Raw genomic sequence first — 22608 nt, 5'->3', positions numbered from 1 at the left:
TAACGATGCTAAAATAGAATAACTCGCAATCCCCTGGGGCGCCGCGAGCGCAACGCCCGCCGCCGAAGACGTGGTGATGCTAAAAGGCAGGGGCTAGGAAGGCAAGAAAAGACTTTTTCCTGAATCCTGGAAAGAAAGTCGAGATGCACATTAGCAGGGAGGCACTTAGGAGCCGGCGCAGAGGAGACAGTGATTATTGGATGTTATGACAGGAAGTCGTTGAGAATTTCCTGAAAGAAGCCCAAGAAGAGCGTCTTTGCATTCTGCTCGGTGATTTGGGAGTACTGAGATATTTATAGGCAAATTCCGAGAGGTTGTGTGTGTTTTCCATTATACAGATTTCCTATAAAAAATAAATACATGTTGCCACAGCAAACGAATGGCTGTATATGTTGCGCTCTACTGCAAACCTTGCCCCTGTTAGATTATATTGGGCCTATTTTTTTTCTGAATCTCTGACTGGCTTTGCAGGAACTGCGATTTTTTTTCACAATACAGAATGCGAAAGGCTCATAATAATTAATGCAAAGTTCATATTCGGGAACAAAAATGTGTTGCTGAAACTTTTAGATGCACAAACCTCCAAATCCTTCCGCGTATTTATCTAGATTCCAAGTCTGCCCCAATTCCATGTCTCTGGCCGCGCTACTTTCAGTGCTGTCCCTGTGGTGTTCATGGGGATAACTCGCTGTAGGTGACAGACCTGGCAGAGCGGTTCCCTTGGGGTACTCAGTTGGGTGGATCGGTCCTCGGGACCTGGCATGTAGGGCGGATTTGGGGCAGGAATGTTGCTTCCATGTGGGTCACTGCATCACCAAGGGTTGAGGTGGGATGGGGCCTAGTCCAACCCCTGCTCAAGCTGGCTCAGCTGGAGCACCTTGGCCTCCATGCCCAGGAGAAGATGGGAGTTTGCAGCCCTGGCTCTTCTGTAGCCTCCTGGAAGCTCTCTGGCTGCCTGCTCATCCCTGTGCGATTGGGGGTGCTCCAGGAGCAGCAGGATTTCACCGGCCGTCCTGCGGGACCCGGAGCCGGGTTTGCTCTCCAGGCTTTTGTGCTCGCTTGCGAGCAGCGCGTGCAGACGTGGCATCTGGATGTGAAAGTTTGATGAGGGAGAGCAGCGTGGCAGGGCCAGCTCTGCGTGTGCCCCCGGGGACGCCCGGCCCGCGCTCTCCCAGGGACAGCCAAAGCCAATGTCACCGAGGAGCACCTGGCTACGCGTGGGTCAGCTGGTGGCATCTTCAACACACCAGACCCCTCATCCTCCATCCGTGCTCACCGAGGAGGGGGAGATGAGGGGTCTCAGGCATCAGGATCCGAAATAGCTGCAGGATGTGGCCAAGGAGGCCTGGAAACCGTCGGGCAGACCCCGGCGTGTCCATGTCCTCGCGGGGTGGCTCTAGACAAACTGCTCAGCTTGGAGATGTTGACATCTGTGCGGAAGCCTCATTCCCAGCCTAAATGCTAAAACATGTCGTTTTTAGAGCGGTTGTGCAAGCAGGCGCACATTGTTCTTTGCAAAGTTGCTCTTGATTAGCTCTCGGATAAATTAATGAGGATCAGACCCACCACCCCATAGAGAGGAGAATGTGAAGTTTTTTGTTGTGTCTGGTGTGGGGGCTGGGGGAAGAAGTCATCATTTCCCCAAACCGCAGGATAGTCTGATCCTATCAATTCTGTTTTTCCAGTAAATGGGCGATTTTTTTTTTCTTCTATCCAAATCCTTCAAGCTCTGCCTCAGAGTGTTTTAACAATTAATGTAAAACATATTAATTCTGGTTAATGCTGCTGCCTACACAATGGCTTTTGTTTGGCTTCGCGTTACGGCTGTGTGTGAACTTCCTTCCAAGCTCCTATTCCAAGCCTGGACTCATGTGAGCTTATGAAAGCTGCCATTGCCATTCCCTTGGGAATGGAGCCGCTGTTCCCATCCCGGAGGAACTGCCCCAGCCTCGAGGGCTCCGAGGGCCGGCAGGTCCCTGGCAGAAGGAGTCGGAGGTTGCTTTGTGTGTAGGGCTACATCCCCTCCTTTCACAAACCAAGTCAGTTTTGCCACCCAGTAGATTAATTGAGGAAATTTATGTGATCCCCATCAGGAAATTGGGCTCCCACTGCTTGTTTGAGCCCTTGCCCTCTCTTGGAGCTTGTTCCCGGACCCATGGGTGGCCTGGGGCGGCTCCTTGCTAGCCTGCTCCTTTCAGCGGGTGCTGCGCATGCACAAAAGCACTCGCGTTTCTCAAGAAGTCGATCTGTGCAGGCATCAACAGGATATTATTAGTCCCGAGAACTGACGACAGTTTGACAGGCTGAAGCGGAGAGGAAGGAAGTTTACAAACATCTCGGCAAGAGCCATGTCGAGCAGTTGAAGGAAATGAGGCATGTCCTGCTGTTATTGTGCTTATAGCGCTGGGTGTCCCGAGGGGCCCCACCAGCCCATCTTGAGACCTCAGCCTGGCAAAGAACAAGTTGAGTCATATTTTATTTTTGTTGGTTTTGGTACTAGTCTGTTATTGTTCCAATTGTGCTGTTGCTTGTAAACAAACTGCCGCTATAATTTTATTTGCAGCCATTGAGTGATAGATTAGTCACATACGTGCTAAACGAGCACCCAGGGCTCCTCATTGTTTTGGGTGGGTTTTTTTTGGTGTTGTGACATGTCGGGTCGCTGCCAAGCTGCTGGGTGCAGGTGCTGTGTCCGTGGCGAGTCCGCAGGGCTCTGCGCGCCCAGCCCTGCAAGTGCCTTGGGAAGTAGCGAAGATCCAGCGTTGTGGTGGAAGAGGCACTAAGAGGCCCAACCTTGTGGTGGAAGTGACATTAGTAGGCCCAGAGTTGTGGTGGAAGTCTCAGTAGTATACACAATGTTGTGGTGGAAGTGACATTAGTAGGCCCAGAGTTGTGGTGGAAGTGTCACTAGTAGATCCAATGTTGTGGTGGAAGCGACTTTAGTAGGGCCAGAGTTCCGGTGGAAGTCTCAGTAGTAGACACAATGTTGTGCTGGAAGTGTCACTAGTAGATCCAACGTTGTGGTGGAAGTGACATTAGTAGGCACAGTGTTGTGGTGGAAGTGTCACTAGCAGATCCAATGTTGTGGTGGAAGTGTCACTAGTAGACCCAGTGTTATGGTGGAAGTGGCATTAGTAGGCCCAGTGTTGTGGTGGAAGTGTCACTAGTAGATCCAATGTTGTGGTGGAAGTGTCACTAGTAGACCCAGTGTTATGGTGGAAGTGGCATTAGTAGGCCCAGTGTTGTGGTGGAAGTGTCACTAGTAGATCCAATGCTGTGGTGGAACTGACATTAGTAGGCCCAGAGTTCTGGTGGAAGTGTCACTAGTAGAGCCAACATTGCTGTGGAAGTGACATTAGTAGGCACAGCGTTGTGGTGGAAGTGTCGCTAGCAGATCCAACGTTATTGTGGAAGTAACATTAGTAGGCACAGCGTTGTGGTGGAAGTGTCACTAGCAGATCCAACGTTGTCGTGGAAGTGTCACTAATAGATCCAATGCTGTGGTGGAAGTGTCACTAGTAGATACAACGTTGCGGTGGGAGTGACCATTGTGGACCTAGCATTGTGGTGGAAGTGTCACTAGTAGGCCTGGAGTTCTGGTGGAAGTGTCACTAGTTGATCCAACCTTGTGGTGGAAGCGTCACTAATAGATCCAATGTTGTGGTGGAAGTTTCACTAGTAGACCCAGCGTTGTGGTGGAAGTGACAACAGTAGGCCCAGAGTTCTGGTGGAAGTGTCATTAGTAGATCCAACGTTGTTGTGGAAGTGACATTAGTAGGCACAGCGTTGTGGTGGAAGTGTCACTAGTAGATCCAACGTTGTGGTGGAAGCGACTTTAGTAGGCTCAGAGCTGTGGTGGAAGTGTCACTAGCAGATCCAAGGTTGTGGTGGAAGTGACTTTAGTAGGCTCAGCGCTGTGGTGGAAGCATCACTAGTAGATCCACCGTTGTGGTGGACATGACATTAATAGGCCCAGTGTTGTGGTGGAAGTCTCACAAGTAGACACAATGTTATGGTGGAAGTGACATTAGTAGCCCCAGTGTTGTGGTGGAAGTGTCACTAGTAGATCCTATGTTGTCGTGGAAATGTCACTAGTAGATCCACCGTTGTGGTGGACATGACATTAGTAGGCCCAGTGTTGTGGTGGAAGTCTCACAAGTAGACACAATGTTATGGTGGAAGTGACATTAGTAGCCCCAGTGTTGTGGTGGAAGTGTCACTAGTAGATCCTATGTTGTCGTGGAAATGTCACTAGTAGATCCAACGTTGTGGTGGACATGACATTAGTAGGCCCAGTGTTGTGGTGGAAGTCTCACAAGTAGACACAATGTTATGGTGGAAGTGACATTAGTAGCCCCGGTGTTGTGGTGGAAGTGTCACTAGTAGATCCTATGTTGTCGTGGAAATGTCACTAGTAGATCCAACGTTGTGGTGGACGTGACATTAGTAGGCCCAGCGTTGTGGTGGGAGTGGCCCTATATGTCAGGGCTGGAGGTGTGAAATCCCTGTCCAAGCCTGCAGGTGTTTGGGCAAAGGAAGGAGACCCTCCGGGCACCCCTTCCCATTCCACAGGGGTTCCAGTTTTGCACGGTCAGCGGCTCCTCCAAGCAGCCGGCCGCCCTCTGGGCATTGCAGGTGTTCTCTAGCCTAGGTCAGTGACGTTCTCCAGATGAAGTGTCAAATCCCAACAGATTTTTCCCAGCGGAACTTAGTGCTGGGATCCGGGTGTCCAGTGTGCAGAGCGGCTGCCGTCCCGGCATCCCACGGCTCCTGCGGTTCTTAAGCTCCGTAACGCGCATCCTACCCGTCATTGAGCGGTCCTGGCTCTCTGTGGCTTTGCCAAAGCCCTTCCCTTTTTCCAAAGCATCCTCCGGTTGCATCCCCGCAATGCCGACTCTCCTGTGCCGAGGTTGCCCGTGCTCAGCAGGAGCGTGTTCTGCTCCGGCTCCCCTTCCCAGATCCTTCCCGGAGCACGGCAGGGTGCCAGGACATTCCCTGCTTGGAGAAGAGGTGGAAAATGTATTAGAAATATGTGTACGTGTGTAGCTAGAGCTGTTCACGGGGCAGTCGCTACAGCTACACAAGGCTGTAACACCACGGAGCATCTTTAGAGCAGCGTTGCAAAGCGGAGTAAAACCCAAACCGAATCGAGTTAAAGCGAGCGCTAACCCTCTCGCTCGTGTTTACGGTGCAGGTTTATTACTGAAGGTAAGACAGATAGCTGGGCATTACTCCAAGCTCCTGGCAGTTTTCCTTTTCCAAGGCACTAATATTGGGATTAGCATGTTGCTTTAAAGCCATTACCTTTCTTCACCTTCATAATTGCTCGTTCTTAGGGGAGAATACTGAAAACTCAGCACTCACAAAGTAGGCTTGTTATGCAACGTATGTAAAATTATATTTTGTTATCCCTGGGATTTATTTTAATCTGTGTGTGCGTGTTGGGTATGCTTTGCATTTGTGTGTTCCTCGCTTATTTAAGCATATATATGGCTCACTGGTGATGGGCCAGCAGCAGAACTCGAACCACAGGTCCTTTCGTGTTGCAGAAAGTTGGAAAATTCTCCTTGCAGGAAATCATTTGTGAGCAAACGCTGCTATGCTGCCCATTGGCATCACCATGGCGTGGGCTGCTGTAGGAACCGTAACAATCCATGAACGGCAACATTTCCTTGCGTATATATATAGAACGTGCTTATATAGCGTATATATGTCAATATGTAGAGCACCTCTGCGGGTTAGGCAGGCACAAGGTCACGGGAGCCTTTGGCACAGCAGCTCGAGGAGCCGAAACGAAGGAAGAGACAGCAGGAGAGAGCGTTTACTGCTCGCAACCGAGTGGATCCCAGGCCCTCGGGGGAGGTTTTGTTCTTTCCTTGGTAGGGGAAACAGCTCGGATGAAAGATAGGAGGGTATGAAATAAGTTTACCAGCAGGAAGTTGTGTAAACATGATTAATTCCATTAATGGGGACTTTCGAACGGGAGCTCGGCACTCCTCGCGCGCCTACCTCTCGCTTCCTCGCGCAGCGGCGTGCAGAGCTCGGAAGCGCTCGCGAAAGGCGAAGCGTTAAAAAGCGGCACGAGAAGGATGTGCTCCGTGAGCTGCTTGGAAAGAGTAAGGAAATGCTGTCCGCGTGCCCAAGAGGAGGTTTGGAAGGTGCCACACCAGGCAATGCAGCTCACACGGCTCCCGGTGCCTTTTCATGATAGGGGGATGCGGCAGAATCAAAGCGGGCAGGATGAAAGCACAAAAGCTTCCTGTTTCCAGCTGTTTTCCTCAGCAAAAGGGTTTTTTCTTTTTTTTTCTTTATTTTTTTTTTCCAGAGATGATGCTTCCTTTTAAGGGGCTTTTAATCTGCAGCCTGTTTCCTCAGTTTATTTCGCTACAGTGAAACGTGTTCCCTTTAGGTCATATCTGCGCCTTTTGAAAACCAACCTGCCCTTTTCGGTAGTTTTATTTGCCACTCAAAAGAACAAACATGACTTTATAAAAAACCTTTAATGAAGTACAAAGACCAATAAACCTTTTGCCACTAGAGCTGAAAATTCATAGCGATATTTGTTGTTTTTTTTTAAAGAGAAACCTTGAATAAATTGAGAAAATATACTGGCTTCACGACACTTTCGGCAGTATTTAATATTCAGACTCTAGCGTTTTTGCCTTTGCTTAGGGTACAAAAAGAAGGTTTAGAGTCATATGTCACCAGTTAAAAAAATAAGTTTTATTTGGGGACACTAGCACTGTATATAATGGAAGAAATGGTGATTTTGGTTAAAAGCAAATCAAAAAACCCTTCTCAGAGCTGCTTTGGCGATGCTTGTCTCTCTTCATTGAGACGGTCCCTCCTTGTTCACCCTCTTCCAGGGAAAATGACTTTTATCAAAGTAGCAGTATTGGAGTAGAGGGGACCATGCCGCGAGCTGAGGAACTCAGCGACTTCATGGATATCCTGGAAAAACAACAGCGAGCAGGGGCAAAGCTCATGGAATCCCGCACTTTGGAGCAAGCCACTCCACGCCTTCGTGGCGAAGGCAGCCCAATTGGTGGCATTTGGGGACACGGGGACGCGCGGGACCCGCCATCCCTGCCTCGCTCTCGGCGCTGACGAGTTAATTTGCGCTCGCCGCCGAGCGTAATGAATTAATTCGGCTTTCAGGCGGGTGTCGTGCCTCTTTTTTTTGAGCTTCCCTATTACAATGCAGAAGGAGCGAGGAGACACCGCGGAGCCGAGTCGGCTGTCACCGTCACCTGCGTGCGCTGGATAAGTGCATTAATACCCGGTGCCTTTAAAGAGGGCCCGCAACGGAATATTAAACACAGTCATTGCAAAGAGCTGGCTCCCACAAGTGCAATCGCTTTGCAGGGTTAAATGAGGGTTCAGAGGGGAACATGCTGCTGGGTCGCAGCAGGAGAGGGAAGCGGGTTTCTCCCGCTCGTGTCCCTGTCCCGGCTTTCGGCTGGAGAAAGGATGGTTTTCCCGCTCCAGGAAAACCCGGTTTGGTGACTCAGGGTGACATTAAGTCCCAGGAAGGGGGTGCGTGGACAAGGGTGGCAGGTTTGCCCAGGCCTTTTGGTGGGGGCTGCTTTTTGGTTATGTGTGCGTTTCGGTTTGGTTTTTTTTTCTTTTTTTCCTCCGCTTTTTCCAGTTCCACATTCCTCGCTAATCTTGCTGTTTCCAAGAAACATAAATATTGGGAATGGAGCAGCCACGTGGTGGCCAGCGAGGTCCAGGGCCCAGCTGCCGGGTGGTCTGCTCCGGCCCAGCCGCCTGCCACCTATTTGTGCACGGAATTGGCTTTATTTTCCCCATATTTGAATTTTGCTTGGGTTTTGCAGCTAATTGCTAATTAATCATAACGGCAGGCCCCAAATATCTGCTCATCAGCGTTTTCTAGGTATGATCATTGGCGTTAGAGTCCAGGATTTTTCCCCGCTTCTCGTTTGTGGCGACTGGAATTGCTGCAGTGAGAAACAATAAGCAACTATTAGTATGTCCTGTGTGAAATGTCTCGCTTTGCATAGAAAGCTTTTATTTGGAAGACGGTTTTGACGGTTAAGCCCCCTTTAAAACGACTTGTATTGGTTAATTTGCTCTTTTCCCCTTCCTTGAAGATAACATTCAGATGGGAAGCAGCCGCCTGTCTCTTCTCCTTGTCTGTTCCGTGTCTATTCACCGTGTCCAGGTGAACTCCACATTCCAGACCCTCACAAAAGGGAAAAAGCCATCGGTTTACACCCTTTTTATGCTCTTCATTTCACCTCCCAACTCCTTGCGCTGCTCCTCGAGATGGGATTTCCCTCTGAAAATACAGGCAAGAAGCTTTTTCGACAAATTCCCGAGGCGATCAAATTATATTTTACTACTCTTTCTACCTGCTTATGCCTAAGAATAATTCCCAGCTTGGTAAGCTCTCAATTTCCCAGCTAAAGCAGCAGGTTTGTTTAAGGAATTCATCTCTCTTCCCAGCTAGAGCTTGTGTTTTTATGGAGCCCCACGATGGGTGTTTTAGCCCCAGTTCCTCCTTTTCGGCTGCAGCCGAGATAAAGAATTAGTAGTTTAAAACAATAACTACATGTTCCAGCGTGATCAAGGAATTAGATAATCTGGCATGTTTGCTTACGGGGGCTGTATCTCGGGGCTTTTATAGGGCAGTATTAAAGCCCTGAGCCTTCTTATTATGCCAATACCCAGAAGATTGCTTTAATGAGAAGTAAAGGGCCTTTTTCCAATTACAAGGGAATAACTGTATTAAGTTCCTGTGTTATGTCAACCTGCTTTGATTTGATTACTGCGAAAGAAATGGATTTATCTGTCAGTGTTACTTAATTAAGCCTTCTCATTGATGTTTTGCAGAGTAATATAGTGTAGTTTGCACATTTAAGGCTAAATACAAAGAAAATTGGGCGAAAGCTAAGACACGACCCCTGAAGATAAGGTACAAGAGTCATTGCTTTTCATTTTACCAGCAGAAACTTCTTGGGGCTTCAGAACTTCAGCATCACGTAGGGTCGGGACAGCCCAAAGGGGAGCGCAAGGAGCATTCAGAGCTGTTGGAAACTGCTAAAAAATTTGCAATATGGGCAAATCAGCACGTTTTCCCCAAAGCAACGTGTTAGCCCATGCAGGGGCAAGGGGTTGTTGCGTGACTCAGGCTTGGGGCGAGCGGAGCGAATTCCCTGTTACATAACAGCAAGGATTTTTAAAAATACGCCCGATTAACCTAATAGAACGCTCGATCCGATCCGTCAGGTAAACGAGCCACGTTTTCTGGGGCTTAATTAAATATTTACCTGCGGGTGCCTGGTGCTGTTAACACGGTCATCCGTTATGGAGGCCCGTGGGCAGCGAGCGCCCGCACCGGTACCGCTCGCGTCGGCGCCGGTACCGCTCGTGTCAGCACCGGTACCGCTCGCTTGGGCACCCGTCCTCATTCCTTGAGGTTGTCACCGCTCTCATGGCAAACAGTGATCAGGAGCCGCATTTCCCTGATGCCGCGGGTCCGAGTCGGGAAAGAATCCCTGGAATCCCCCAAAACGCCGGTGCTCCCGGAGCCGCTGCGGGAATCGTTGCGGTTAAAGCTCGGGTTCCTGCGGGTCCGGTTCGTTTCTGCTGTGCATTTAAATGAGTTCATTTAAGCAGTGGGTCAGAAGCCGCTACCGTCGGAGTAGCCCCGTGCCTGATTCTTAATTAAAGGCAACAGGAGATTAATTTGAAACATTAATTTAAAAGTGCCTATACAAAAGGAAAGAATGATTGCAATAAAGCCTAAAGAACTTTTTTGTCCCTAGATGTAGAAGACAGAACTAGCTCAGGGTCCTGGGGGAATACAGGACATCCTAGTCCATCCAGGGTAAGTATATCTAATCTTTTTCCCCAAACCAGACTTCCTGCATATGTAAATTTGCAATCTGAAACACGACTTTTATACCTGATTGCATACAAAAACGGCCGTGCTGCAGCCCGCCCTCCCTTCAGAATCACTTCTTATTTTATTTTATGTGTTTATTTATTTATTTGGACGCTCAAGCCCGATCCGGTGGCTCTGGCACCCGCTCAGCCCCGCGGGCAGGGAGCTGGGTGCTCCGTACCCATTTGGCTGCTCGGGGCTTCAGAGCTGCCTTAAATTGCCTTTTAATTGTTTGTTAATTACCGGGGAGGACGCAGCCCCAGGCCCGTGGCCGGCAGGTCCCTATGAGGAGATCCCAGGAGGTTTCCCCGCTCCCTGTGCTCCGGAGCCCTCCTGCTTTGCATCCGTTCATTCATTCCTTCCCGCTTTTCCCCTTTTCATTTGTCCCCCTTTTTTTCGGGCTTGACAACTTGTATTGCTTCCCGGGGAAAAATGTTTTGAAAAGGGAAATTCGAAATTTGCACACACCATTATTTATGCATGCAAAAGCCTGAATGTGAGCGTACAATTGCGTTTTGGGGCATAAAGGAAGGAGCACGAGCCCGGGAAGAGCCCTGAAGTTTTAATCAAGCCCGCGCATTAACCGGCGCGGTCGCTCCGCGAGCGGCTTGACCTCTCCGCATTTCCTGCTTTGTGGAATGACGCTGGAATTTCCACGGCGGGAGAATGAGTTTCTTGTGAATTCTTCTGGGCAGAAGAAAGAAAACACTATGGAACTGCTGCGGGGAAATTGAAGGCTTTGCTAATCTTGAGATTGAATGCAGGGGACAGTCGAAAATTAGGGAGCAGCAAAGTCCTGCCAGGAGAGGGGACAAAATGCCACCTCCAGGGCCAAAAGGGGCAGGAGATATTCATTAGTGGCTCACCCAATTGCATGCATAAATACGAGTGCCATAGAGGCTTATTTTACAAGGAAGAGTAACTTTCCACACCCAAACGGCATGAAACAAATCTGAAAATTTGGTGAATCCCCGGATGTATCGACGAGGTGATTCAGCAAATTGATGCCTGCAAACCAGGGGTAAAAGCAAACATGCACAAGTGTTTCCCTCCTGTTTTTCCTGATGTTAATAGCAAGGTTAAGGGGAGGTTTTTCATGGAACTGCACGACACAAAACCCGTTTCCATGCCCAGATTATCCCCATCACCACGGCAAAGGGGATAAAGGCTGGGAATGGCCTTGGGAGCCGGAGCAGGAGGCCGGAGCGACGCCGGGCAGAGCGGGCGCCGCGGCTCACCCTTGTAAACGCTGTGTTTCTCCCCGTTTGTCAACAGAACTATGGCGACGGGACGCACTATGACCACGTGGCGAGCAGAGACCTTGGCTCTCACGACAATCTCTCTCCTCCTTTTGTCAATTCCCGAGTACAAAGTAAGGAACTGCCTTTCCTTCCTCGCGGGACGCGGGCCGGTCCCCAGGCGCTCCGGGGTGTGCGTGTGTGTACAAGGCAACGTTTGGGGTAGAATCTTTGCTGCAAAAGGTGGCCCTGCTTTTGGCAAAGCCCATTTCTCCTCCTACGTCTCCGTGCATCCTCTCCCGTTGGTGGCGGAAATGGGAGCGTGGTCTGGACGGGGTCTTTTGGGTGGAAACGGGTGGCTGGAGGTGCAGACCTGCGTGGGGAGCCCGTGGTTGGGCGCTTGCCAAGGTTGCCCACATGGAACAAGCCCCCAGTAGCCCCTTGGCTCCTCAGCAGCCACCTGGCCCGCAGTGCCTGCGTGCAGAGGGGCCGTGAGCGTTCCTGGAGCGAGTGACGGCTACGCTCTTTAATTAGGGCTGATAAACGAGCTCTGCTTCAAGTAAATACATGATGCAAAAGCATTAGTAATGCTCGCGCCCGGCCAAGATCGCGCCCGCCGCCGCCAGCGCGCTTGGCGAGCGCTTGTCCCTCGATACGCCGCGTTTCCTTGTGCCGGGAGATATCCGGGAGCTGTTGGAGCTCACACACCTCTGTGGGTGCCCCTGGGCAGCCCGGGACCTCCCGGGTCCTCCTGGGGCTGCAGCTTTGGCCCATGGAAGTCTCCCGCTGTCCTGGGGTTGCAAATAAACCTGGGTGCCGCCCGTGCCAAGGGCCGGGGCGTCCCCAGTCCATGGTGACTTTGCCTGGGTAGACCTGTTGACTGGGACGGAGCTGCTGCGTACTTGGGGCTGCCTGTTCCCTCTGGATTTATAGCTTTGGAGCGCCAAAGTTTTGATGTTGATTGATATCTCCTACCCGTCTTCATTATTATCGTGAACGCTTCAAGCAGGGAGCTGTGTGCTGGATATCGCCCGTTTCGCAGGCACGAGGCACGGGGGCGGCGCGTTCGGGATCGCGGCCTTGTCTTCCCAGCGCGGCTCCGAGCGGGAGGCGCCTGAGGAAGCTCCCGCATCCCGAGGAGCAGCCGGGACGTCCCTGCTCCCGCACGGAGCGACCTCGCTGTGGTGGCTCTTGCTTTCTAGTGGTCTTAGTCCTGATTTTAGGGTCGATGCTGGGAAAAGCGGGGTCCCTAATCCAGGCGGGATTCCAGCAGAGGCGGAATGTGCGCCGAGGGCTCGGCCTGCTCCGCGCGGCGAAACCGTGAGCGCTCGGGGTGCAACTTTCCATGCGGCGCGTCTGACTCAGCCCGCTCGCTGTTTTCTTAACCTTCTGCAGCAATGATTTCAGCGTTTCCTAAGACGAGATCGCGTTTCGCCCTGGCAGATCCCCGCTTAGCGCCGGGCCTGTCCCGGCCATTAATCCCTGTTCACACCACGGCTGTTATCTCAGGTGGCTTCGCAGCTGCAGGGGCTTGAGGAGCAATGAGGGAAACAGCAAAAATTCCCTGTCCACAAGCTCCAGTTGCAGACTGGCGTCACCAAAGGTGACGATGGCACCATGGCGTTCCCAAAATCCATCAGCGGTTACCGGAGGCAACCGGCCTCTTCTGGAGCTGGGATACAAATGAAGACGGGACTTTATGACATTTGCAAAAGAAAGTCGCGCGTGACATAGCAAAAGGAATGTGGCGGTTTTTTAAAATATCAGTCAAAGGTGAAGTTTCGAGAATGACAAGCAGAACTGTTTTCCATCAAAATCTGTGGCTGGCTGGCTATCCATAACATTAACTGAGATGAGCTGCAACAACATAAATCTGAATATAGCAGCCGAAACAACCAAGAAAGGGCTTAAGAGGCGGAAACCCCAAGCTCCCGTTTTATTCCAGGTGTTTTTTGGCGTGCAGCTTCCAAGGAGAAGCCAGGCCCCTCAGCCTTGGTGTTTTCCTCATGGAGATCTGCTGAGATTACTGGTTGATCTCAGGCAGGGTTTTCAAATATCACCTGAATCCACCAAGATCCCCCTGTTGATTTTATTTTCCCCCAAATCTAGAATTTTTTCGCCAACCCGTGTTGTCATTTGCCAGTCCCTCTCCTGCGCGATGCCGGTTGGGATCCTGGATGTCAGTGCTCAACCCCGGCCTCTCACACGGTCTTGAAGGGAAGAAATTACAAGGACATTTCCATTTATTCGGGGAACGAGCAGCAGAGGTATAAATAGAAACTGTAGACCGTGGCAATTAATGTCTGCCTACCGAGCAAAGAATTGAAATATTATTTTGTACTACATAGTTTCCAGGGAAGTTTACATTCCGTTGCATTTTGTTCTTAAACAAGTCTGCACGTTTAGTTGGGTGAGTAGAAAATCCCAAATCAAAGAGCGAACCGTTTCCATGAAAATCATGGAAAGGATGGGAGAGGGGGGTCCCTCTCGTGCCCATAGATGCGTCTTGCCATGTGGGATAGATTAAGGGCAGCACCAGTTCTCACACCGTAGAAGGCTGCTGGTGGAGCAGGTCCATGCTTTGATCCTTGTACCCGGTGAAATAAAAAGATACGGAGCATGCATTTAACAGGAACCATCAGGACTTTAATTAGGCTATATTTCTTTTTAAGTAAAATCAGAGTGCTCCGATCCATTTCTTTCTTCTGCCAACTTTTACTATGTGATGGTGGACCTGGACATAGTCAACGGCTCTAAAAATATATAGGATGAGAACTGATATGGAAAGATATTCTGGGGACAAAACATGCTGACTGAATATTAAGAGGATAAGAAGAACATAAAGAAGAAATTAGGAAGGAGAGTGGTATTATATATATATTTGTAAAGCATCTGGTGAAAGCAATGTTTTGATTAGTTTTTGGTTGAAAAAACTATGTGAATAGTCCAGCAAGCATTTAGTCAATAGTATTTTAAAATTATGTTGATTAAATACCTTTTAATTAGGATACCTATATCAAAACATTCACACCCTTCCTATGACATATATTTTTTCACTTTGGTATTTCACTGGAATTGAAAGATTCCAGATTCTGGTTCAGGTAGCCAACAAATTTTGTTCTTCCAAACATACCTTCCAGGAATATATTTTTTCCTTCCTAAATTTTACACTTCATGCAAGTTGCAAAACCATCTGATAGCTTCCAAAGACAATTTTGGCCTGGAGTTTGCAATTGGCTGCAAATACAAATCTCCCAAGGTATGTGGAGCAACACCCAGAAGATAATGGAAAATCTGAAGAGAGAGTGTATTTTAGGAGCCATTACATGAAGAAGTTTGCAGGCAACCATAAAATTTGGCTATAATCGGCTTTTAGGCGTTCTTCATTTCTACTAGCAAAACTCCAGGAATGGGCAGGTGATGCTATGTAGAGAAACAACGTAGAAAGGAGCTGGTACCTACTGAAATATAAATGTCACAGATAAATTCTACACACTTACGCTATGAATAAAGATATTGTGCTGAAAAATAAACTAACAGCCTAGTAAAGATGAACACACATGGACAAAATGTAATCCTAAGAAAGGAAGGCGAGTATATAAGATGTAAAACATCAAGTGCTGCTCAGAGAATGTCTGGAATGAGGTTGAATGTTAAAAAACAATAATCTGAAAGCAAAGAGAGAGGAAGAAAGGGAAGACTGTACATGAGGTTAAGATAAATAATCATGAAAGATTATTGCAGTGCATAAAGAAGAGGAGGTCAGTAAAGTAGATTTTAGGACCTCTTAGAGATGGAAAGGGTAATTTATTGACAGATGATGTAGACACTGCTAAAAAATAAATGGATTTTTCGCCTCAGTGTTCACAAAAGAGGATGGGGAACAGATGCCAGAATCAGATATAAATTTCCCAGGAGAGGCCAGATATATTGAAGGAAATAGGGATTATTCCAGAATGGGTGATCACAGGGTGGTTGAGAACATCAGTAGATGGATTAAGCTCCATAGAGAAGCCATCACAGAATTCTTAAATATCAGAAAGATAAGGCATATTTCATGTGGTGGAAAAAAAACCTAAACTCCCTTCTATTCCATAGTGTCCTCTGCCTTCCACAGAGATAACCTGAGAGGAGCTCAGTGTTTCACTTGAATGCCACAATGCTTCTGTCCCCTAGGGACATGCATTGACATGGATTGTGCATGACGTTGAATTTTGTTTATTTTAAACATTTGTAAAACTTAAATTGTGCTTTACAGTCAGGATTCTCCCCTGCACAAAATGCACAGGCCCTATGGAGCAGAAATCCTGAACTCGGGGCCATCCAGAAGCAATAACAGGTTGGCTCTGCAGCAACTTTGCTTTGAAGGAACCATCCCAGTTCAACGGATATAAAATGAAGAGCTTCCAAGTGGTCTCTGCTATGAAGTGGATTCTGCCTCCTGCAAAATACCTGATGTCTCTTAGTCCTGCTGGATTAAACATAGTTTTGATTTGATGGGAGGGTTGATATTGCATTGTCTGAAGCTACTTTAGGTCGTACATCTGCAATATTTTCTTCATGGTGTTCTACAGGACTGTGTTAGAGTAGAAGCAGTTATGCCTCTGTTTCTCTGTTGCATTTCTCCCAAGTTCAGAGTTGTGTGACCTTTCGGCTGGTCTGGACCTGGCTCTACCAAGCAATAATTTCTGGAGATTTTACCCTCTATTGAATCCCTCTAATAGGAAAATCATTTTTACTTCTGTCACAGTCTTAATTGCACAAACTGGAGTGGACTTCACGCTTTTGATGAGTGATCCAGTTCAGGTGCAGCTCTCCAAGTGTAGCCATGGAGTTTCATCTTAGTCAAGATGACTCTCTTGCCAACCTTATTCCTGACTCTTGTGTTTCTTGCTTTTGCTTTCACGGATTTGCCATTGGAAGTTCTCGTTCCTCTGCCTGGTCCAGATTCATTAGCTTCTTGTCCTCATTAGGTTTGACCATCTCCACAGGAATGAAGCCCAAGTGACCGGCAGGCAATATCCGTTACGGAAGCTGGAGGCAAAATGAGATGCTTGATTTCCACTGAGCAAGCAAACGTGTGAAAACTGATGGGGTTAATGGGTTAGAACATCTAGCACAGAGCTAAGTTGTGGCAGGGATGTGGACCTAAGCCTTGTGGCCTTCCTCAGCCCGTACATTCCAGGAACAGCAGTTCAGATCCCCCAATTCCTGGTGGGTAGTGGGAAAGAAAAGGCCAAACTTAGCTTGTCTGTCTAGCAGAAGAGGTCTTTAACACTCGGCTGCCAAGCTGATTCAGCAAAACCTTTTATTTTTAAAACCTTTGAATACTTTAGAAATAGAATCCAGATCAAACAAAGTTTCGTGTCCCCTGGACCAAAGTTCCTTTCGATTCCTTTGAAGAACTTCCGCAGAAGACCAACCCCCTTCTCTCTCCCTCTTCCCAAACGCAGCTGCCGTCGGCTTTTCCGCGCCGGCCTCTCCGCAGGGCAGAGGTTCCAGCAGAAAGACAGTCTGACCCCTGCTTTGAGCTACAGCCTTCCAAATTTCTTTGGTTTTGCTGGTCCTCCTGAGAAGGCAGCGCTTCGGCTACCTCCACCCATCCTCTTTGGTGGCACCCAAGGTGCTGCTGAAGGCTAACGTGGGTAGAATGGAAGTCTCTTTGGGGTCGGATGAATCACTTGAAACTTCCACCTAGATTTGTCTCAGACCTCCCTTTTCAGGATCTTCTCCCAGCTTCTAAAAAGGCAAAGTATGTGAGAGACGCTTGTGCTTGGGTAACATTTTGGTAGGACTCTTCATCGCGGTAGGAACACACTTTCGCTTCGAGTGGTTGCGTATCACATCACCAGCTTTCAACATCTCCATTGGGGCAGCAAGGGATGGCGGGAGGTTCCGAATCCCCCCACGCCGGATCCAAGCGGGAAGCGCGGGGCAGGCCGTGAAGGCGGCGGAGCGGGGAGAGGAGGCCGGGCCGCCTTCCCCTCCAACGCGCGGCGCCGTTTCCACCGCGGCGCCTCAGCGCGGCCATGGCGCCTCAGCGCGCTCATGTGGCGCCCACCTGGGCCCCGCGCCCTCCCACATGTTTTCGCCATCGTGTAACGGGATTTGATACCAAAGCGAGGGCGGCCGCTGCGCTTGAAAGGCAGGAGATATAAAACCAGCTCCGGGCCTGCAGCTGGAGCCCCACGAACATGGACAGGGCCCTGTGAAGGGATCCGGAATCATGGAATTACGATGGCTGGAAAAGACCTTCAAGATCATCGAGTCCAGCCGTAAAGGGTGGCAGAGGGGAGGGCTGATGGAAAACAGCACATCGAAACCATCCCCCAAATACAAAACAGGTTTATTTGCCCTTTCCCTTTTTTTTTTTTAATTTTTTGACGCTAATGGTGTGAGATTCGGGAACAAAGGTTGAATAAAAGTCAGAGGAAACTATTTTGGCACTTCCTAAGGGACGAGCGAGGCCACATCCGTAATCCTGCACACGGTTCTTGTCACCTTATTATTAGAGCTGTGTAAATCTGGCAAGGATTTGTATTTGCCAAATATACCTCTGGCCTAGATTTGGGCTTATATTTGGAATTCGGGCCAGTTTTAATGCCTGTGCAGCGTGTAATTTTTGCCAGTTTCAAGCAAAATAACAGGAAGGAAGATAATGAAGGACAGAGGAGTCAGGAAAGCAGAAAGCTAAGGAAGGAAGGAACTAGAAGAAGAGAAGAAGGACAAGGGAATATGGATCCCGTTCCTTCTTTTCTCCCTTCCCAACGGCCTTCCCGCACACCCTCTCCTTCTCGCACCTTGGTGCCCTTCATCCTGCTGCCGGCACAAAGCCCCCATCCCCGCAGCCCAGCGCTCGGAGCAGCCGGAATCGGCTCCGTGTGTTCGAGATAATCATCTCCCCGGCAGCGCTGCTGGGTGGGTCCAGCCTTTCGCATTCCTCGCTTGCCTCCTCCGGGGATGATTCATTGATTAATACATCGATAATCACATCGAATCTCCCCGCTCGTGGGCGCAAACCCACCCGGGCACCCTCGGCCGTGTGCCGCGCTCCGCTCGCCGGCCCCGGCGCAGCGTTCCCCGCGTTCCTCGGGCCGGCACTGCGGGCGACATCAGAGAGAGGTAGTGTATTTTTCTTTAAAAAATATTGGTTTTGGCTCGCTCCGGCGTGCCTTTGTGACTGTGCGCTTCTCTCCTCGGAGGCATGTGGCGAGCGGCTGCGTTTTCCTAATTCCCTGACAATGTCCCGGCTCCAGCGCCCGGACCGTCGCAGGGGCCGGGGGACCCGTTGGGGACACGCGGTGACGTGTCGGCTTCAGCATCTACCTTTGGCTCCCCGTAACAGCGGAGCAAAATCCCTGCGATCATCGGGGAGGAGGCGGGGACGGGGCTTTCGTGCCTTTGATCTCGAGCTGGAATAGGCTCCGCTTTGGGAAATTCCATCCGAAGGAACCCAACAACGTCCACATCTGCTTCTTGTGCCGCGATTTCTTTTGAGCCGGAAAAGAGAAACGTGTTACTGCAAACGTGCGGGTTCCCTTCCCGGGGGCCCTCGGGCATCCCGGCCGTCGCCGCCCTCATTCCCGTTTCCTCGGCGCGGCGCTCCCCTTGTCCGTGCCGTGGAAGCGGATGGTGCCGTGGCTCGGAGCATCCCCGTCCCCACTCCATAAGTCGGAGCATCCGCATCCCCCCACTGTGTCTCGGAGCATCCCCATCCCTACTCCGTGTCCCGGCACATCCCCATCCCTACTCCGTGTCCCAGCACATCCCCATCCTCGCTGCATGTCTCAGAACATCCTAATTCCCACTCCGTGTCCCGGCACATCCCCATTCCTACTCCGTGTCCCGGCACATCCCCATCCTCACTGCATGTCTCAGAACATCCTAATTCCCACTCCGTGTCTCAGCGCATCCCCATCCCTGTGTCATGTCCCAGCACATCCCCATCCCAATCCGTGTCCCGGTGCATCCCCATCCCCATCCCCTGTCCCGGCGCATCCCTGTCTCAGCGCATCCCAATTCCTGTGTCATGTCCCAGTGCATCCCCATTGCTGTGTCGTGTGCCTTTGCATCCCCGTTCCCACTCTGTGTCCCAGCGCATCCCTGTCCCTATTCCGTGTCCCGTTGCACCCCTGTCCTCATCCCGTGTCTCAGCACATCCCTGTCCTCATTCTGTGTCCCGTTGCATCCCTGTTCTCATCCCATGTCTCAGCACATCCCTGTCCCCATCCCATGTCCTGGCACATCCCTGTCCCCATCCCATGTCCCAGTGCATCCCCATCCCCACTCTGTGTCCCGGCGCCTCCCTGTCCGCATCCCATGTCCTGGTGCATCCCTGTCCCCACTCTGTGTCCCATTGCATCCCTGTACCCATTCCATGTCCCTGGGCATCCCCATCCCCACTCTGTGTCCCGGCGCCTCCCTGTCCGCATCCCATGTCCTGGCGCATCCCTGTCCCCACTCTGTGTCCCATTGCATCCCTGTCCCCATTCCATGTCCCTGGGCATCCCTGTCCCCACTCTGTGTCCCATTGCATCCCCGTCCCCATCCCGTGTCCCATTGCATCCCCGTCCCCATCCCGTGTCCCGGCTCATCCCCATCCCCATCCCGTGTCCCGGCGCATCCCGCGCGTTCCCCCCGCGCGCGGCGCGGATGAAGCCGTCAGCGGCGGCGGCGGCGGCGGCCGCGTGCCGGAGTGTGACAGACTGTGAAATGGTCGCGTTGCTGCGCGGCTGCGCCGCACCTGGGCCCTTCAGCTGTGATTGATCGGGGTGCTCATGTGTGATGGGCCCATCTGCCGCTCCGCGCCCGCTCCCGCCGCGCCGGCGCGGGAACGCCGCGTCCCGCATCCCGCGCATCCCGCATCCCGCATCCCGCATCCCGCGCATCCCGCGTCCCGCCGCCCGGCCGCGGCCCCGCGACTCTTACGGCGGCGAGGAGCTTTCTTGTCCCCGCGCCAGCGCTTAATTAAAACCGCTGACATCATGGTGTTATAATTAAGCGTGGCATTAATTAAGCTGGAATAACGATTTTTTTTTTTTTTATTAAGAGCCGCTCCGATTGTATAAGCACCCGATTGGCAAAAAGACGGAAAAACAACCGAACGATTTGGGGGGAAAGGGGTGGGAAAAGGGGCGCCGGGGGCCGGATCGCGCGGACGGGGGCGGCCGCGGCCCCAACTTTGGGGGCGGCCGGAGCGGGGGCCGCGGGGAGGGAGAGGCTGGAGCGAAATTTGGTTGTTTTCTTGTATTTTTTTTTTGTTTTACCCAAAAATGCTGATCGGCTCCTGGCATTCTGATGGCTAATTATGCATCGGAGAGCTTCGACAGCTGCATTCATCATCATAAAATGTAATAATTAATGACATTCCAACAAAGAAAAATATGCAAATGAGAACTCATTAGCATTTTCATATTCAGCTTTGATAATGCTTTTGCTGACAAGGTTGTAATTAATGAAAATTCATGTCGCAGTCAGGAGATTGGATCAGTTTCATTCCGCTCACAATTCCCAAATGCTTGCATTATGGAAAATCGGCGGCTCTGCCAACTTTTCAGGGAGGAAAAAAAAAAAACACACACACACACACACTAAAAGCACCAGATGCAAATGAATGGGAGGGAGCCTTTAACTCCTTAAAGTCCTGGCCCCCGGCACCGGCCGAGAAGCCCAAAGTGCCCAAGGAAAACGGCGGGTTCCACGCGCCGATCCAAGGGTCTTTCGGGAACACCCGCTTTCTTCCCGGAATAGGGACATTTCTGCGGAACTTTGGGTTTTTCCTCTTCGCTCTCCCCGTTTTCCCTGGGTTTTGCGCCTAAGAAACCGCTTTAGCGCTGGGAAAACCCGGCCTGAGCCAATTAGTGCCCCATCCCGCGGCTCCCGCACGGGAAGAGCCGGGCACATTCCCTGCCGGAATGCCGCCGTGCCGGCCCCGGGGCAAAAGCTGCAAAAAAAATTTCAAAGACTGATTTTTCTATTTATTTTTGAGTTGTATTTTTACAGAGAAAAAGGCCGAGCTCAGGCCTGTTCCCGCAGGATGGAGGAGGAACGCCGGGTGCATTCCGCGCCGTTTTGCGCCGCATCCCGATGCAGCGGGTCCTGCTTTTCCATGGTTTCCCCTGGCGTGGGCAGCGTGCCCAGGCAGATGGTGCAATGTCACCTGCATCCGAGCGGGGACGGGGACGGTCCCTCTCGCCGCTTCATTCCCTCCCGATGCGGCGCCTCAAGATGGTGCCGCTTTTGTGTTCCCTGCTCTCGACGCTCCTGCAGGGATCGGCTCTTTTATATTGTTATTTTTCCCCTAAAAAAGGGTGTTTTGGGGCCTGGTTAGAAATCCGCACCTTAAGGAACTTTTTGAGCCAATATCATGTGAATTCTCAGGCGTTTTTTTAAGGAAGGGTAAATGAAGAGGTGAAAAGCTAGCTAAAAACACACCAATGTCCTTAGAGACACGATGTTTCCATTTTGTGAGTTCCAAAATTACTCTTTTTTTTATAAAAAAAAAGGAGCCTGGTCCTTTTGGGATGCTCCGCATGGGAGAGCTCCCGTCCTGCAGGCAGGTCCATGCAGGGCGGATGCCCCCTTGATTCAAGGAGCTCCCAAAGATCTGTGAGTCCAGGGCTTCACTTACATGTTTTTCCTTTGGCATAAAAGATTTTTATTATTTTATTTTAATTCGTGGTGGCCGAGGAGCGGGTCGGGAGGGAAGGTGCTTTTGTTCCTCGCAGCCGCCTTTGTACGCCGGCACGTCCGGTATTTTATACGGGATTTTGCAGGGATTGCAGGGGGAGAAGGAATTCTCCCGGGCTTCGGAACCGCAGCAACGGAGCAGAAACAGCAATTGGAATCAGCCTCTTGCCCCTCTAATTTGGGATTTTATTCAGGCTCAGTTAAAAAAAAATGTATATAGAAAAGGAATTTCATAATTAATGAGGTTTCTTTTAATGCTTTAATTCCAGAAATTCCTTTTTTTTTCGTTTTCTGCGACACAATAAAATTTTCTATGAAGGACGACCGCTTTTTTTCTGGTCCAAAAGACAAGTTGGGATTTGAACGTGGAGTTTCCCTTTCCCAAACATTGCCTTTGGATGCCTCTGGAAGCGCCCTTAGTGCTGGAAAGCTCAGCCCAAGTGCTGGCCTTGGAAATGTCTCCCATTTCCAGGATGTTATCGCTCCGGCTACGATTCACCTGGGCATGGAGAGCGAAGCGACTCATAATTCATGGGCAGAAGTAGAAATATTCGCTGTGGTTGCGAAGGCAGAAAGCGGAGCGGGAACCAGCCCGGAGTCGGGCTCTAGGAGCAGGAATCGCGGCACCTTTTCCGCGGAATTTCCTCCATTCCGGCTGTTTTAGACAAAGATGATCCCCACTGTTGCCTGCGTTGATCTCCTAGCCCCTTTCCGAGGAAATATTTGCGGGCCGTAATTATTCGTTAGGATTCATTAATAATTTGGAGCCGC

General features: G+C 50.5%; 1 protein-coding gene across 1 annotated transcript in view; it reads left to right on the top strand.

Annotated features, from left to right (window-relative positions):
* TCF4 (transcription factor 4) overlaps positions 1-22608 on the top strand; it is a 100203-nt gene that overhangs the window by 20356 nt on the left and 57239 nt on the right. Inside the window, exons 3-4 of the mRNA XM_088527869.1 lie at positions 9792-9853; positions 11186-11282. Coding sequence (XP_088383995.1) covers positions 9792-9853; positions 11186-11282 — 159 coding nt within the window. The remainder of the gene's footprint in view (positions 1-9791; positions 9854-11185; positions 11283-22608) is intronic.

The sequence above is a fragment of the Tinamus guttatus genome, unplaced genomic scaffold, assembly GCF_059628265.1.
Source record: "Tinamus guttatus ecotype Peru unplaced genomic scaffold, ASM5962826v1 Tinamus_guttatus_pri_ptg000293l, whole genome shotgun sequence".
Taxonomy (NCBI): domain Eukaryota; kingdom Metazoa; phylum Chordata; class Aves; order Tinamiformes; family Tinamidae; genus Tinamus; species Tinamus guttatus.
Note: the sequence above shows the minus strand (reverse complement) of the source record. Positions and strands in the feature narration are given on the sequence as shown.